The 12,760-nt window shown below is 36.8% G+C and overlaps 1 protein-coding gene across 3 annotated transcripts in view; it reads right to left on the bottom strand.

Annotated features, from left to right (window-relative positions):
• Window positions 1-5,454: 5,454 nt before the first annotated feature.
• Window positions 5,455-12,760, bottom strand: part of PDLIM3 (PDZ and LIM domain 3) — a 54,670-nt gene continuing 47,364 nt past the window's right edge. For all 3 annotated transcript variants that reach the window (XM_001363191.4, XM_007496036.3, XM_001363108.4), the window contains 3 exons: window positions 8,587-8,717; window positions 8,133-8,244; window positions 5,455-6,098 (listed from right to left, as the gene is read on the bottom strand). In XM_001363191.4, the coding sequence (XP_001363228.1) occupies window positions 5,909-6,098; window positions 8,133-8,244; window positions 8,587-8,717 (433 nt within the window). In that variant the 3' untranslated portion in view covers window positions 5,455-5,908. The remainder of the gene's footprint in view (window positions 6,099-8,132; window positions 8,245-8,586; window positions 8,718-12,760) is intronic.

The following is a 12,760-nucleotide window of genomic DNA, read 5'->3' on the forward strand; positions in this document are numbered from 1 at the left end:
CACAAAAATGGCTATAAATCACATTAGAAAATTTAGGATTACTGTTCTGGGCCTGATTCAGGTCCATCCAAAGGCTTGGGAACTCAGGTTTGGGACTAGAATGAAATGAAATACTCATAGACAATCTATCAATACTACAACAATGTTATTTGACAGAAGAATGGAAAAGATTTTTAGCAAAGATCTATTCTATTTTCAGTTGGAGGTGGATTCACTTGCTTCTTTGTCTGCCATGATGATGTTCCTAAACAGAAGGGTTTGCTGACTTGCATGGACATGGAAAGTCCTTCAAGTCTGAGGAGCATTGGCTACTCACCTGCTGGTTTTTTATGCCCTAAGTGACTAGGAAGCTATGTCAACAGCTTATCCTTAGTCTTCTAGACCAGAGGTATCAAACAGTTTGTTCACTGCACTCCTCACTCATACACATTGAAGCTATAGCATTCTGAAGTACAGAAGTCATATAATTAAAAATAAATAAAAATAGGATATAATGTTACAATAGAATATAGATCATGTTAAATATATGGGTTTCTAAGACTATGCTGGCTGTGGGGATCCTTATATACAGCTAGATGGTCACAGACTCTACTTAAGTTTGACACCTCTGCCCTAGATCATTTAAGTTTCAAAGATGATTTTATTGCTTTCAAAGGAAAAAAAAAACAAACAAACTCTAGCCTATATGACAGGGACCTTCTAGTCTTCTTGCCATGGGGTACTATTCAGATTAATGGTAGATGTTACTAGATGTTAATATCCTGAGAATCTTAAGGTTACAGTAATGGAGTCTTCATGGAGGAGATGAAGCTAAAGCTGGACTTTGAGGGAAAATGTCAGTAGTGAGAGATTTATGTCTGTTCTAGGCATGTGGAAGGAAAGGCTCCTTGGCAAAGATATGGCGATAGGAAAAGACAGCATGAGATCCAGAAATACTTTAGTGTGACTGCTAGAGAGTCCATCCATGAAAAGCAATAATACAAATTAGGATTGGGAATGTTGATCTGAAGCATACTGTAAAAGATCTTTAATATCAGAGTAGGTAATTGGACTTTTTATTACATACTAATAGTATATAATAGCATTTTATTATGTAGACATTTGAAAGGTTTTTTTTTTTTGAGGAGGAGAGTAATATTTTACTTGAGTATTAATTAGAAAGACTACCTTGGCAGCAGGGTGAAGAACGAATGGGGAAGAGGAGAGACTGGAGTCAGGGAGACAAAGTAGGAGGCTATTATAGGTCCAGCTAAAGACAATGGGGGCCTGAGCTAGGGTGTTGACAGTTTAAGGAAAGGGATAGAGACAGATAAGAAAGAGATTTTTGTCAGTGGAATCATCAGAATTTAACAACAAACTGGATGTGTGTGTATGGAATGAATGAATGAAAAATACATTTATTAAATGCTTATTTTATGCCAATAGCTATGCTAAGTGTTAGATACACACAAGAGTGAGATAGTCCCTGCCTTCAAGGAGCATGGATTTTGAATAAAGGAAAACACATGTATAAAAGAGGGGTGGCCAAGAATGGATACTCTGGTCTGAGAAGTCACAGGGATGGGGTCTCATGGAGAAGGTCATTGCTATATCCTTTCCAAAGGAAATGCCTATTCTGATTTAATCAGGATTCCAATAATAAATGAGGTGAAAGGAGATTATATATACACATGGTAGGAGATCATATGGCAAGATAATGAAGGAGATAGTGGCATTCAAGATACTTAGGCTTCCAACCATAGGTGACTTGGAGGATGATGCATCAACAAAGTTGGAACAATTTAGAGAAGGGCAGGGAAGGTCTTGAGGAAAAGGATCTTTGTATAGGATCTTTGCATATGTGCAAAGTATTTTGCCCATATGAAGATGAGATACCAGGTGAAAGATTCCTGTAGGCTTTTGGAAATGTGGAACTGCAAGTTAATGAAGAAATTAGTAAAAGGTCATAGGGTTTAGAGCTAGAAGGGACAAAGTTACAGTCACAAAATTAGTGACTTCCACATTTGGAGTCACTTTTATCATGGGACTGGTACTTGAAGACATAGGAGGAGAAAAGAGTGCTTTGTTTCCAGAGTTTGTTAAATGAGTTGTCATTATCTTTTCAAATTCTGCTTCTTTCTTTCTTTCATTCTATAGATTCTTTTTAGAGAGGAGTGTATTTTTTTTTACTTTATTCATTCCATGTTTTCATTACTTTAAAGCTTCTTAAATTTTCTACTTGTTAAAATTTTGTATTTAATTGTTGGAAAGAAATTGTAAGAGAACCTTTTTATTTCAAGGAAAAAATATAGCAAGTTTTCTATCAGGGAATCAGTTCTGACTTGTTTTAGAAAACACATTTATTACTATTGAAAGAGAAAATCAATTTTATGTAATACAACTTTGGTAAGTTTTAGAAACTGATGTTTTACCAAAGAGAGTGAGTTGGGTTATACATGTAGTGCTAGAAAGCCCTCAGAAGCCACTGTCAGACTTAGGAATGTTAAATGATATGTCTAGGATGTGCAGGTAATAAGCATCAGAGATGGTATTTCCACTCAGGTATTTTTAATCCAGAGTGAACTAGTACTCTCACTGTACCTTAAAGCTTAGTTTGGGGGAAAGTTTTAAAAATTGGATAGACAAATGACTCTAGGCTGATTGTAGGATCAAGGTAGATGGGCTAAAAAAATCCTCCAAAACTTTTTATTTTAATATCCCATAATTCTAAATATTTTCCCCTTTAACTTGTTTGGGTATTATTTTGTAACTCAGCTTTCCAACTCTAATAAGAAGAGGACGTTTGCAAAAGAACTGGGCAATGCAAACATTAGAGTGATTGACAGGAACATGTCACAGAGAGTCACATGGGAGCCTAAGGGTCAAGATCTGGGTAAAGATTCTAAGGTCCCAACAGTCTTGGCACTTCTCTCCTAAAGGACCTTGGGATTAGAGGTTTGACAACAGGTTTCTGGCTTTTGGTGATATCAGCTGACGAGAGGAATCTTTTGAATTGGCTGCTGGCAGCTAGAACAGAGGACTGAAGACCCACTTCTCCACTGGACCTGCTTTGGACATTTTTCATCTGAAGATCCTGGCCCATTTGATTGGACTCCACTTGTGAGATTTGGTGTTGGGGAAACATTATTTAGCTTAGATAAATTAGGTTAAGATAGGTTTATAGAAATTAGGGTTTAAGATTAATTGTAATAATTCTCCTTACCCTTTTTCCTTCTTCCCTATCCCCCCAAAAATAAACCTGATTTTTATGTTTCCTTCTTGTTCACTCCGCTACCAAATAACTAAACCTTGGCCATTATACTGAATATGCTGTATATTGTGAAGATTAAATTTGACTCTCCCCTGACTGTGAAGATTAAATTGTAACCCCTGCCTATTTTTAGATTTAATCACCAAAGGTGTAAACACCCCATTCACATTTGAGTGGGGGAGGGCTGTGACCCATGTGTGCTATAGTGGGTGACAAATCATAATTGATTGAATGCCGCCTTGGCAGTCCTAAAGTAGGACTTCAGCTGTGATTGGTAGATGTAGAATAAGAGAAAGGCATAGGAAGTGATGCAAGAGAAAGTGTCTTTAAAAGGTTGTGAGAACTTCCTGAGTGCTGTTCTACTAACAGTTCTACTTGGAGTGGAGGCTGGTGGAGAATCTGCTGACTGGACCCAAGATGTGGTGAGTGAAAGGCTGACTCCTTTCATATTGGATTTTCTGAAGAGACTAGCCTCAGGAGAGATTTCCCCAGGTCCTTGGCTTTTCTGAGGCCTAAGGACTAACTCTCCTTGCTCGGGTTGAGGCAGGGGCCAGGAGTAAATTACTTAGTGCTTAGGCTAGATATCTTACCCAATTCTCTCTCTGATTTTCTTACTTCACTAATATTTTGTAAATAAATTGTAAATCATCCTCCTTTGGAATAAAGTAATTTCCTGATGACCCTATTTTAAATATAATTCAGTCCAACCTTTTAATATAATAATTCCCTTTTCCCTCTTACAATATACATGACTCCAGATTAGAAGAAAGAATATTGAGTAGGACTTAATACTCTGGACTTGTGTGAGAGATAGAGTTGATAGAAGAGTTTTGGAAAGCAGCTTTCCTTTTGTTGGAAAGTCATATGGTCCAGATTCTCATGGGGCAGGACTCCAGACATATGAACACATATAAACAAACACACACACACACACACAGAGACAGGCGCACAGACACACATGAGCAGATTGATTTTCAAAGTTTCTCTAAGACTTCTCAAGTTTTCTTCAATCCAGGAAAGATCAAGATGCCTCTTCAGTTTGCCTCTCTAGAGATTTTGGGCAATTTCCATTGGGTGAAAATAGGGTTTATCTCTTAGTTGAGCAAAGAACTTATTTCATTCCTATCTAAAGAATTCATTCTTTATATTTTCTGGTTTATCCTAATCTGTGTAATGTCTCTTAACTTTTTGCTATTTACTTAGATAAATGATTTTATTCAATATTTGTCATTTGTGATAATTTTTTGTGCAACCAGTATTCAGAAGGAAGAAATTAACTCACTTTCCTTAAAAGCAATCAGGGAAATAGTCTTATTGTTTTGAACTTATTGTATCCAGACTGGTAATATTTAGGGATCAGACAGATGTAAATCTTGTACTTTATCCCTCTAAAGAATGGAGGAAAGAACACCTAGTCTTGTAATATTTGGGGAATGAGATGAAGCTCATTGACTCCCTTCCTTTGGCTGAGCTTTTTTCCTCTCTTGAGGGGCAGTCCAGACTTCAGATCACATCTATTAATGTGTCTGAGGAACTACATTTTGAAAACCCATGTGAACACATATCTTTCATGGACAGCAGAAACCTAAACAGTTACCATGTATAGACATCATTTTTTCAGACTTTAAATTGTTTCAAATTTCAATATTTTTACATAATTTATTTTAATGTCTTTATTAAAAGGGAGAATTCTATATACAGGAAGCTTGGTTTTGATAACACTGACTGAAGAAGTTCCAAAATGATTTTGATTGCAAAGAATAACAAATCAATTTCAAACTCATTAATTCTATAAAGGAGAGATTCTATTCCTAGGCATTTAAATGTTCATTGTAGCGGTCGTTCATGCTATTTCTGTATGTGAACGATTTTTATTAGTGTGCACATACATAGGTTTTTAGGAAATGAATCAATTTTAGGAGGAATTAATACTAAAAAATGAAAAAAAAAGTAGCTAGTATTTCCAGTTCTACTCACTTATATGATGTTAGCTATCATCATGTATGAAAGAGTTCTTTTTTTTTTTTGAGGCTTTGGCTATGCTAGAATTCAATGAATTCATCCCACTTCTTTAGTTATTTTAAACATATTTACATGTGGTTATTATGCATATTTTACTTAGTGACATAATTTTCACCTCCCTCCAAGAAATCTAAGGTTTTTCCCTCCCCTAGATTTATTATAATAATTAAGAGACAGAGAAATTTAGAGAATATTATAAGTCAAGATTATTATTTTATATGTAATAGATTGGCAATAGTCTTTTTAAGGAAACCAAATTTGAACACAAATGTTATCTTGAGTATATTTTAACATGTGGTATTATTCTAAAACAATTTAAAAGAGGTTTGCAGATCATATAAAATATTATTGCTTTAAGTGTCATCAAGTTACTTTGTTAGCCTCAAAGATAACATATTTGCAAAATGTATCTAAATATATGCATTTCCTCCCCACCTCCTTCCCCAGCAGACATTTGTTTCCTTTGCCCACTCCCTCAATGGGTAATGAAAAATCAACTTTCAAAATCCATTATTTCTGACTTATAGAATAGACAGTTCTCTATATGACTGTCCAAAGCTGTTAATGTCTTTCTGTGCAATGCATGCGTGTGGGTGAGTGTGTGTGTGCGCCCCCTAAGTGTTCACATAAGACAAGTTAAGCTTTTGGATAAATAGTGATCGCATCATATCCTTCTGGCGGCATCGTGCGGGCTCTCGCATGGGTTTCACAGTACAGTTGTCCTTCCACAAAGAAGTAACCTTTCTGTTTAAGGTTAAGGTTACAGTCGGCACACACGAAGCACTCCGGATGCCTGTACTTATCACGTGCCTTCACAACAGCCCCACTGTTGATAAAAACAAAGAAAAAAAATAAATCTTATGAGGTTAGGGAACCCTACAGTTAGGGTGGATTCTGTTTTTATTATGAGAAGAGAAACAACTGGCTCCAGCCGTAAAGAAAATCACACCCAGCTGTGCAACTGGAGACAGTTGTCAGAAAAGACCCAAGATGACTAGCAAATGATCAATCCCCAGGTTGAAGGTTTCTGTTTGATGTTTGATGTGATTGTTGGAATTAATTACACTCAACAAGGATCAAGTAATTTGTCCTTTTTTTTTTCTCTCCCATAGCTGCATCTCAGATTGCTAAAGAAATCTGGCTAAGGATATATTTGCAAAACAGAAATCTTCCTATTGGTCACCCATCTCTTTTCCTCCTGCCCTTCCACATGAGATATACAAACTGATTTCATGCCATGAGTGACCATTTCTTTGCTGTGCAAAACAATTCATTCATATTTTCAGAACAGACATGCTCATTGTAATTACTGCTTTTGTCATTAAGTATCTCTCCCTTCCTTCCCTCATGGTTCCCTTCATTTCCTACTATCCCTCTCAACCACCTAGGAATGGATGAATGGCAGGATGGTTAAATGGACGAAGTAATAGGAAAGGTAGATATAAGCTAATTGATTCTGTTTGATATGTTATCTAGAGTAATCTCATTGCCAGTGGGGCTACTTTGACATTAAAAACTCCTGGGAGAGAATGAACACTTCTGATGAAACCCAAATCAACTTATATTTTAATATATGTATGTTTTAAAATGCTTGTTCAAAGGATGATGTGGCTTAATTACCAAACTGTTCTCATGGGGTTTCTGAAGGGGAATTAAAAAGGAGTCTAGACTATGTTAACAAAAGCAGAATGTTCCTTCAAGCAAAGTTTATGATCATGAAATATGGGGCTAAAAATCCCTTGGAACCAGTTTTTAAAAATGAGACCGCTGCATCTCTGAAATTTTAGTGGAAGTCAAAATGATTGATAGGCAAATATTCATTTTACACAGGAACACATTTCACACATAGAAATAAGGTCGTACTAGCTTTTTGTGCAATGATTTTAGATTTGCTTTTTGTGCAATGATTTTAGATTTCTGGCCAAATATTGTGAATTTAGAGGGAGAGCAGCAACAGAGTGGACAGAGGCGATCTTGGAGTTAGAAATACTGAGGTTAAAATGTCATATTCGACACCTCCTGGCTGTGTAACCTCGAGGAAGTCACTTAGACCTGCTGGGTCCCAGTCAACTCTCTAAAATTAGAAGTTGTAAATAGAGGTTTTAATAGAGGGAATTTTCTCACAACGAGCTCTCTATACCCATGAAATGAGAGGTCCAGAACAAAACAAAACCTGACCCAACTGAACAAGCTTCATAACATGTTATTGTTTCTTTTCATATTTGCATATAATTGGATACTTTGAGTTATAATTCCACCGGTAATTGTAATCCTTCCACTGATACAGATAGCTCTTCTAAATCTCTTGTGGGTATCCATGGTCAAGAACAAATAAACAAAAACACCAAACACTTAGTGAGTCAGCCTTTAGGTGAAGCTAGCTAGGCAAGTCTTCATATTTTTCATCCTGAATTTGATGCCAATCCTGCCATATTGCCTTCAAGAGCCAAGAGTCACTTCTATGATAAGTATCAGAGAAGGGGTGTAGTGAGGATACTCAGATAAGTATGCTACAGATTTATAGGCAGCTAGGTCATGTAGTGGAAAGAATGTACACAGGTCTACCTGGGGACAGGGAGGCCTGAATATGAATCCAGCTTCATACACTTTCTACCTGTATAGTCTTGGGGAAATCACTTAACTCGTGCCTCAGTTCCCTTAACTGAAAAACTGGAGAATTATAATACCTACCTCCAGGGTGGTCATGAGGATAAACTAAAACAACATTTGTAAAGTGCCCAGAAAACCTTAAGCATTAGATAGAGATTTTATCTACCATTATTATTATAATATAAAGCAGAAAAAAATAATTTCTCTGAAACTCAGGTCAGAAGCATACAAGTCAAAAAATAATACTTACACAATGCCACTTCCACATTTGTCACACAGTGGCATCTTTTGTCCACTCCCAGTGCCAGCATAAGCTTTTGTGACGGGGGCTCTTACACTCCTTGTCCCAGCAGGACGATCATCTGAAAAACCCAAGAATGCCCACTTATGGTATAGTACTAATTCAGTTCTGAAAACACTAGCTGCTATTAAAATATATTTTTTCATTTTCATTTTCAAATTCTCTGCCTCCCCCCCGATCCTTCCCCAACCCATTGAGAAGTAATGTCTTTATCTCCCCCAAATTCAGATTTTGATTTTCCTTAGGTATTGATTAAAATTAAAATCTTAAAAGATCTTAAAAACTTATTGGGTATCTCTTTCCTTTTTCCTTTCCTCTCTTTTCCTTTTCTTCCTTTCTTCTTTCCCTCTCCCACTACCAACTGTGAGCAATATAGCATATGGACATATAAACAGTTGCTTACCAGGGTCATCCACTAAATCCTGGAGCACTCTAAAAGAGCCTGATTGGCGAGGCTGACTAGGTCCATCCCGATTGTTGTCCTGAAGCATCCTGTATACATCTGACTGGGGAGGCACAGAGGCTGTTGATTCACTAAGAAAAAAGAAAAAAAGAAATTGAAGTTAAAGGGGGCATTAGACATATGAAGCAGGGTAGCCATGAGGGATACTTTAATAAGGAATGATCATCGAAATACTAGCAATTCCTGAATGGTGTATATTAATGACCATCTTCCAAGTAAGCCCACACAAGCAGCAAAATGTAATGTGACCTTACATACCTTGCCTTGATAAAGTCATCCAATAATCTACTTATTCACTCCCCCAAAAGCTTTGGAGAAAGCTTTTGTTACTGGGAAATGTCATGATGGAAACACAAGATGGAAATTGTCAACAAAATTCTGATCACATTTCAGATCAGGATGTAAAAGACTGAAGCCTATGGAAAACTGGTAGAATGTGAGCTTTGGAGAAACCTTAGAAATGATCTATTCTAATCTCCCTTCCAAAGAAAAGGCACAATGGTCTAGTAAAGAAAACAATGGAGTAGATATCAGAAGATCTAAATTGAGATTTCCATTTAGCTGAGGTTACCAGATTTTTCTGTTGAAGCTACAGTGTTATTTCACAGAACCCCACTATCAGGGACAGCAAAGGAACAACCTCTTTTTGGCCTGAGATTCTTCCCTTTTGAAAAATGTGGTGAATTAGACTAGACTGGCCTCTGAGATCACTTTTGTCTTAATTAGGTTTATTGCTCCTTTCTACAAGGCTTTGACTGATAGACAACTAATCAATGTTTGAATATTTCAAATAATGAGAACTCATCATTGCATATTCTAGTTCCTATTCCCGAAGCAAGCTTGCCCATTCTAGTTTCAACTATTGGAAAATTCTTATAGTGAACTAAAGCTACCTTATTATATAGCTTTAGTTTCATAAACATTCATTAAGTATCCACTATGTGCAGGGCCCTGTGCAAGGTACTAGGGATGAGTATGCTGATAAATATTTAACAGCTGGCAATCTGAAAAAAAAAGGTACCCACAAAACACTTTCAAATTTAATCATTATTAACATTTTCTCCATTGCTTTCTTAAGCCTAGAAATCAACAAGACAATACATCAAGCTCTGATTTGTCTTCTGAGATGTAAATGCTCATATTAAAATAGAGCTGGCTTCAGCATACCACTGGATAGAAGGATGAAATCAGGCACTTAAAGAGAGGAAATAAGACCTGTACAAAAATAGCTACAAATCAAATGGCAAAAGAAGGTCAAAAGTGAGTTCTGTAAAAAAGTATCATGAATATTTTTCAAAAGGTATATATTCTCTCTTGGGGGAATCGATCCAGAATGCTTCATGGAGGTAGTGGGTTGCAAGTTGGGTACTGAAGAAAAGGGAAGTCTTTCAATAGGGAGATAGGGAATAATGCTGGAAGTATCTTCCAGGTAAGGGGGAAAAACATGAGTTCAGAAATAGGAGAGGGAAGAGTGGAGAGGTGAGTAGTTCAGTTGATGGTATTTGGAGTGTATTAATGGAAATAGCAAGAGACATGGTTTATATCATAGGTTCCAGCCAGATCACAGAGGGTCTCCAATGCCAGGCTAAGAAGTATAAATTTTATTTGGGCAAGGAATAACCAATGGCTTTAAAGTGGGTGGCCATGATATTATCAAAATAGTGCTTTGGAAAATGACAGGCTGGAGTGTGAAAGATGGATGGGAAAAACTGGACTGTTAGGAAAATTGAGTAATTTGAATTATTTAGAGGAGAGGTAATGAGGACCTAAACATTGGGGTTATGGCAGTGGAAACAAGGGAATAGATTTGAGAGAGAACTATAAAATGGAGTCAATAGCATTTGGAAACTCATTGATTTGAGGGAGCTGGAGTTGGTTAGGGAGAAGGAGAAATCATTTGTTGGCCTGATTTTGTCATCTGGAACAACACAGAATAAATGCCTTCCCTTTTACATGTGGCAGATCTTTAGGCCAAACACCCTGAACTGTTGCCTCAACCATTTATCAAGGGATGTGGTTATGTCTTACATTATATTGTCACAACTAGACTTCGTGTTTCACCTGGAATCTGCCCATCATAGAAAACATTGGGAATTGCTTAATCTGAATTGTAGCCTGAGATTTCATTGACTTTTAAAAAATTAATTAGCTTTGTCCTTGCCATCATGCCAATGAACAAAGGAAGCCTTAGCCTAATTGATAGTAGGAAAATTGCCAGGTTTGAACATTGCCCTGTTTGTCCCTTTCTTTTTGTTGTTCCCTGTCCCTTCTGTCCCTCAGCAAAGAAGTAGATCTAATCTCACATTTAGGTCCTCAGTTTCCCCTCACTGTTACTTAGCTGATCAGTAGTCACTAGAACTAATTTCTTCTCCCCCCCTCCCTTATATATCCTTACCTTCCATCTTAGAATCAATATCATGTATTGGTTCCAAGATAGTAGAGTGGTAGGGAATAGGCAATGGGGGTTAAGTGACTTGCCCAGTGCCAACAGTTAGGAAGGCCATATTTGAAACTAGGACCTCTTATCTCCAAGTCTGGCTCATAATCCATTGAGCCACCTATCTGTCCCTCAGAATTAACATCTATTAACCCAGCTACAAATTTGATTCTCTTTACTTTTTTCTCTGGAAGCTCAGGGATATTAATGCTTAGTTAGTCTAAGAAGTGGCCATGGAATGGCTGGTGTAGGAGCCAGAAAGGTCCATCTAGGAAGAGCTGGTCAGCTATATGACTCCATTAGCAGTCAAGTTCATTATGAGCCCTAGATGTGGACCTTACAGAAGTATAGGGTTTTCCTACCCTCTAATTTGCTGCTTTCCTTGAAGAAAAGTAACTCCATTCAACCTATGGCATCATGCCCTTATCTAAATCCTAGGACCACAGTGCCCATATGCCTACCATAAACAACTCTAACACTTTGTGATAGATTATGTACAAAAGAACATTGGTTATTATTTTAGGTCTTGGATCTCAGGGCTATCTGTTAGGAAGAGAGAATATGTGTTGTTTCATTTAAGCATGACATATTTAATTTCCCAGTTTTTCAAAGAGAACAGAGAATCTCATGATATCTCCCCTATAGTAACTTCCTGTTTGTAAATATTTCTGTAACAAGCAAAAATGAAAAAAAGAAAACAAAACATTAGCAATTGTCTCAAGAAAGCTTGGTTAGCTGCACGCACTTCTAAAGATTATGCCTCTCATTTTTAAAGATATCCATTTTGATTGTAACAGTTAAAATGATATAGAGGTAAATTTTTGTTTGATTAGGATCATCTGCCATTAGAAACAACAGCATACTATTGAGGCAATGAAGCTGTTCCTTAGAAAAATATTTTAAATTTTTTTTGCTTTGAAATAAGTATGAAAGCTCTTGACCAAAAAGCCAGGCAGCTGGTATAGAGGCAGGCAGGACAATGCATTTCAAAGAGCCCTGGGTTCTAGTCACAAGATCTGATTTCAAATCTTGATTCTGTGGCCTTAGGCTTATTATTGCTTTGGGCCTCAGTTTCCTCATGAAGAATGAGGAGATTGGGCTCAGTGGACTCTGAGATCCCACCTATGATATATGATTTCTATACATACAACCACAATTTTGACAGCTTACGATCATATAAAATATTCAGACTAGAAATCAACTTTGTCATCATTAGCATTTTTAAAAAATACAATTTTAATTCCAAATTAAAAAATTTGTGTCTTTAAAAAGTCTCTGTCTGATTTATAAATACAACCTTTCTGCCCCCAAAAGCAAAACCCTTATATTCTTCTCTTGTGTTGAATGAAGGTGCTTTGATGAATGTACAATAAGGGATGAGAAGTAAAACAGGGATTGATAGCAATAAGATATTGTTATGATAACACTGGTGCTGAAAGGGACTATAGAGCCCAAACCTCTTATGTTATGGAGGAGAAAACAGGAGAGAACAGTAGTTATGTGGCTTGCCCATGGTCAGCAGGTTCTGATCCCCAATCTAGCAATCTACATTCAGGGCTTTCATAAACATTTGCTTATTTGGGCTTCGCAGATATCTGAATTCATTTTGGACTATGTATAAAAGTCTATGAATATGATACCTGCTTTTCAATCACTGGACTAGATAAATGTTTTTGA

Source organism: Monodelphis domestica, chromosome 6, assembly GCF_027887165.1.
Source record: "Monodelphis domestica isolate mMonDom1 chromosome 6, mMonDom1.pri, whole genome shotgun sequence".
NCBI lineage: Eukaryota > Metazoa > Chordata > Mammalia > Didelphimorphia > Didelphidae > Monodelphis > Monodelphis domestica.